The 5,379-nt window shown below is 38.2% G+C and overlaps 1 protein-coding gene across 1 annotated transcript; it reads right to left on the minus strand.

The window, feature by feature from the left end:
• Window positions 1-4,548: 4,548 nt before the first annotated feature.
• LOC148785049 (secreted RxLR effector protein 161-like) lies at window positions 4,549-4,947 on the minus strand. Its single transcript, XM_088875210.1, has 2 exons — window positions 4,768-4,947; window positions 4,549-4,665 (listed from the first exon to the last, which is right to left on the minus strand). The coding sequence occupies exons 1-2, from the start codon at window positions 4,945-4,947 to the stop codon at window positions 4,549-4,551; spliced, it is 297 nt and encodes a 98-aa protein (XP_088731336.1).
• Window positions 4,948-5,379: the final 432 nt, after the last annotated feature.

Raw genomic sequence — 5,379 nt, forward strand, 5'->3', positions numbered from 1 at the left:
TTTCGTGATTTCTCAAGTCTCAGAACTACTCGCATACTATCCAAGCAGGGGATTCGAGTCATACCGATCAAGCCTTTTCATATGATGGTCCTCGCGAGTCAATTCAGATGATTTGAATCCTATTCAATCAACCCACCATGATCCCATAGATTCCCATCATCTGTCACCGATGAAATACATTACTCACTAATTGAATGCGACTCTTAGTTCATGTCTTCATAAGACTCTTAATGCCCATTCTCGAGGTCCTCGACTTGGAATGTTTCAGACGCAACATTTTGGCAGTAACCATCTTGACCTAACAATCTCCCACTAGACCTAAAGTCAATCACACATCGACCTCAAACCCATCTTATCAAGATGTTGAGTATGAGCAATTTGCGATAACGGATTAATCAGTAGATCTGCTATGTTTTCCGCTGAGTTGACTCGGTCCATCCGTACGTCATCTCTACTCACCATCTCTCAAAGTAGATGGTAGCATCTAAGAATGTGTTTGGAATGACAATGAGATCTCAGTTCCTTTGATTTTGCTATTGCCCCATTGTTATCGCAGAAGATAACAATCGGTTCAGCAATGCTAGGTGTTAGGCCCAACTCTTGCGGGGCTGAGGTGAAAATACATAAATTGAAAATCAGAGAAAGTAGAAGTACGATACCTTCGTTTTTCTAGCTTTCGGTTGAAATGTTGTTCACTTGAGGCTCCAACACAGGAACCCTCTAATTTGTCCAGACCACACCGGAGAGGAATCTCAATGTTTTCTTTGCTAGAAGAGAACATGAGAAAAAATTGCTCAAGAGCAAGAGAGAGAGGGGCGGCCAAGAGGTGAGGGGAGAGGAGAGGTACTTTTTTGTTTTTGTGTATATTGTGCAAATAATTATCTTCCTTTGATGAATTACATACAATATGATATATATACCCTATATAGATGTAAATGAATGTGTCTAGATATATTCATTTGTCTATAAGGTATGTCTCCTTAATTGAAAATCAAGAAGATGATTAAAATTGCACTTTTCAAAATTGCAATTTGCTAGCCATTTATTTCCTTTCATAGAATTTTTTCATGGGCTCAAAACGGGGGAATGGCTAATTTTTATGCCTTAAAAATACAAGCCCAATGAATTTTTATTTAAATTCAATATTAATAAAAAAAAATTCATCCAATTGAGCCCAACATGTATTTAATCCAATTAAATACACAAGCCCTCATTGTCTTTATTAATTAATAAGGTATATCATATTAAATAAAAGGAAAAGCCAACTATAAATTAATTTCATTAATTTATCCTTGGCTTTTCCTCCAATGAAACTCTCATTTGTAAGTAATTTAATTACTTGTTTAATTAATTCTAAATTAATTCTTTGTTCATTTTTGGTAATTTGTGTGTGACTCTTTAGATTCACTCTTGTAATTAGACTTAAGCAAGTGTCTAACGTTATCATTAATTAAATTAAATTAAATTAATAATTATTGATTCACCCTTAATCAAGCAAGCCCATCACCAAGGGTGTCTCTCTAGCAACAGTCCATGGCACTAAAAATTAGGTGAATTTCCGTGTGACCAATTAGGCTCTCGAGTCCATACGAGTACAGTCCTTCCATCTACTGTCTCTCGGTCTTAGTTTAGGTCATGGAATTGGGTGTCGGCTCACATTTTGGACTAGGCGTCTATGCTTAATATTTGAGATTGTATTACGCCAAATTGCTCTTTAGATACCTCTGTCGTATACTGACAGGGGACGGATCCTCTTTTTTGAACTCACCGCCCGCGCTGCATATTCTGACTGCGCTGGACAAAGCTAATGATGATTATGTATGTGACACAATCATTTCTCATGCAAATCCTAGATACAGTTATCATATGCACGTGACTGTCGTGATTTCTCAAGTCTCAAAACTACTCGCATACTATCTAAGCAGGGAATTTGAGTCATACCGACCAAGCCTCGAAGGCTTTCATATGATGGTCATTGCGAGTCAGTTCAGATGATTCAAATCCTATTCAATCAACCCACCAAGATCCCATAGATGCCCAACATCTGTCACCGATGAAATACGTTACTCACTAATTGAATGCTACTCTTAATTCATGTCTTCATAAGACTCTTAATGCCCATTCTCGAGGTCCCGACTTGGAATGTTTCAGACCCAACCTTTTGGCAATAACCATCTTGATCTAACAATCTCCCACTAGACCTAAAGTCAATCACCCATCGACCTCAAACCCATGTTATCAATATGTTGAGTATGAGCAATTTGCGACAACGGATAAGTCAGTGGATCTGCTGTATTTTCTGCTGAGTTGACTCGGTCCATCCGTACTTCACCTCTACTCACCATCTCTCTAAGTAGATGGTAGCATCTAAGAATGTGTTTGGAATGGCAATGAGATCTCTATTCCTTTGATTTTGCTATTGCCCAATTGTTATCGCAGAAGATAACTATTGGTTCAGCAATGCTAGGCATTAGACCCAACTCTTGCAGGGTTGAGGTGAAAATACATAAATTGAAAATAAGAGAAAGTAGAAGTATGATACCTTCATTTTTGTAGCGTTCAGTTGAAATCTTGTTCACTTGAGGCTGCAACACAAGAACCCTCTAATTTGTCCACACCATACCGGATAGGAATCTCAATGTATTCTTTGCTAGAAGAGAACAAGAGAAAAAATTGCTCAAGAGCAAGAGAGAGAGGGGCAGCCAAGAGGTGAGGGGAGAGGAGAGGAACTTTTTTGTTTTTGTGTATATTGTGCAATAATTATCTTCCTTTGATGAATTATACACAATATGTTATATATACCCTGTATAGATGTAAATGAGTGTGTCTAGATACATTAATTTGTGTATAAGGTATGTCTCCTTAATTGCAAATCAAGAAGATATTAAAATTGCACTTTCCAAAATTAAAATTTGCTAGCCATTTATTTCCTTTTATAGAATTTTTCCATGGGCTCAAAACGGGGGAATGGCTGATTTTTATGCCTCAAAAAATACAAGCCCAATGAATTTTTATTTAAATCCAATATTAAAAAAAAAATTCATCCAATTGAGCCCAACATGTATTTAATCCAATTAAATACACAAGCCCTCATTGTCTTTATTAATTAATAAGGTCTAACTTATTAAATAACAAGGACAAGCCCATTATAAATTAATTCCATTAATTTATCCTTGGCTTTACCTCCAATGAAACTCTCATTTGTAAGTAATTTAATTACTTGTTGAATTAAGTCCAAATTAATTCTTTGTTCCTTTTTGATGATTTGTGTGTGACTCTTTAAGTTTACTCTTGCAACTAAACTTTGGCTAGTGTCTAACATTATCATTAATTAAATTTAATTTAATTACTAATTATTGATTCACCCTTAGTCAAGCAAGCCATCACCATGGGTTTCCGTCTAGCAACAGTCCATGACACTAGAAACTAGGTGAATTTCTGTGTGAACAATTAGGCTCTTGAGTCCATACGGGTACAATCCTTCCATCTACTGTCTCCCAGTCTTAGTCTAGGGCATGGAATTGGGTGTTGGCTATCATCCTGAACTAGGCTTCTATGCTTATTGTTGGAGATCGTATTACGCCAGATTGCTCGACATAGGAACTTCTTCTCCTATTCGACCAATGACTGTGGCGATAGGTTTATAGAGCGTGAGTGCATCTCCAAGTCCATAGAAGATACCTCTGTAATATACTAATAGGGAACGGATCCCCTTTTTTGAACTCACCGCCCTCGCTACATATTTCGACTACGTTGGACAAAGCTAATGATGATTATGCCTGTGACACAATCACTTCTCATGCAAATCTTAGATACAGTTATCATATGCACGTGACTGTCGTGATTCCTCAAGTCTTAGAACTACTCCCATACTATCCAAGCAGGGGATTTGAGTTTTACCCACCAAGCCTCCAAGGCTTTCATATGACGGTCCTCGCGAGTCAGTTTAGATGATTCGAATCCTAGTCAATCAACCCACCAAGATCCCATAGATGCCCAGCATCTGTCACCGATGAAATATGTTACTCACTAATTGAATGCGACTCTTAGTTCATGTCTCCATTAGACTCTTAATGCCCATTCTCGAGGTTCTCGACTTGGAATGTTTTAGACGCAATCTTTTGGCAGTATCCATCTTGACCTAACAATCTCCCACTAGACCTAAAGTAAATCACCCATCAACCTCAAACCCATCTTATCAAGATGTTGAGTATGAGCAATTTGCGACAATGGATTAGTCAGTGGATCTATTGTGTTTTCTGCTAAGTTGACTTAGTCCATCCGTACGTTACCTCTACTCACCATCTCTCTAAGTAGCTGGTAGCATTTAAGAATGTGTTTGGAATGGCAATGAGATCTCAGTTCCTTTGATTTTGCTATTTCCCCATTATTATCGCGGAAGATAACTATCGGTTCAGCAATGCTAGGCATTAGACCCCACTCTTGAATATAGTTTTTCATCCAAACTGCTTCCTTAGTTGCTTCTGAAGTTGCTACATATTCAACTTTCATGGTGGAATTCTTCGTTGTAGCTTGCTTGGAACATTTTCAAGTAACCACACCACCATTTAGCTTGAATACAAAACCTAACTGGGACTTTGCATCATCATCGTCCGCCTGGAAGCTAGCATCTTTGTAGCCTTCCAGAATCAATTCTCCATCACCCTAGATCAAGAACATATCTTTAGTCATTTTCAAGTACTTATGTATGGTCTTGACCGCACTCTAGTGTGCTTCACTGGCACACGCCTAATATCTGCTCATTACGCTCAACGCATATGTGACATCGGGCCTAGTGCATTGGGCAACATATTGAATACTACCCATGGCTGAAGCATAGGGGATGTCAGACATCCATTTAAGTTCCTCAGCAGTCTTGAGAGACTGTTTCTTAGACATCTTAATTCCATGTCTCATTGGAAGGAATCCTCGTTTTGAGTTCTCCATCTTGAATCTCTTCAAGACTTTTTCCGTGTACGAGGATTAAGTTAATCCTAACATCCTTTTAGATCTATCCATGTAGATCTTGATGTCAAGGATGTCGGAAGCTCTCCCATATCGTCATGGAAAATTGAGTGGAGAAAACCATGCTTTTATGTTTCCCAATATCTTGACATCATTCCCAATGAGCAAGATGTAGTCAACATAAAGCACAAGGTACACAACTGAGCTCCCACTGATCTTCTTGTATACACAAGGATCAGATTCGTTCTTGATGAAATCATATTCCCGTATGACTTCTTAAAATGCATGTTCCAGCTTTTGGAAGCTTTTTTGAGGACATAGATCTTTGGAGACGACAGACTTTCTATTCTTCTCTAGCAGAGGTGAAACCTTTCGGCTAATCCATGTAGATCTCTTCCTCAGTCAAACCATTTC

This window comes from Sesamum indicum, linkage group LG11 (assembly GCF_026168435.1).
Source record: "Sesamum indicum cultivar Baizhima isolate 11 linkage group LG11, ASM2616843v1, whole genome shotgun sequence".
In the NCBI taxonomy this organism is placed as follows: Eukaryota; Viridiplantae; Streptophyta; class Magnoliopsida; order Lamiales; family Pedaliaceae; genus Sesamum; species Sesamum indicum.

What these genes read in the sequence shown, in the direction of transcription:
- LOC148785049 (XM_088875210.1), bottom strand. Translation starts at nt 4,947, where the DNA reads ATGGAGAACTCAAAACGAGGATTCCTTCCAATGAGACATGGAATTAAG. An exon ending in ATGTCACATATGCGTTGAGC is followed by an intron (nt 4,666 to 4,767) that starts GTAATGAGCAGA and finishes TTCTTGATCTAG; the next exon opens with GGTGATGGAGAATTGATTCT.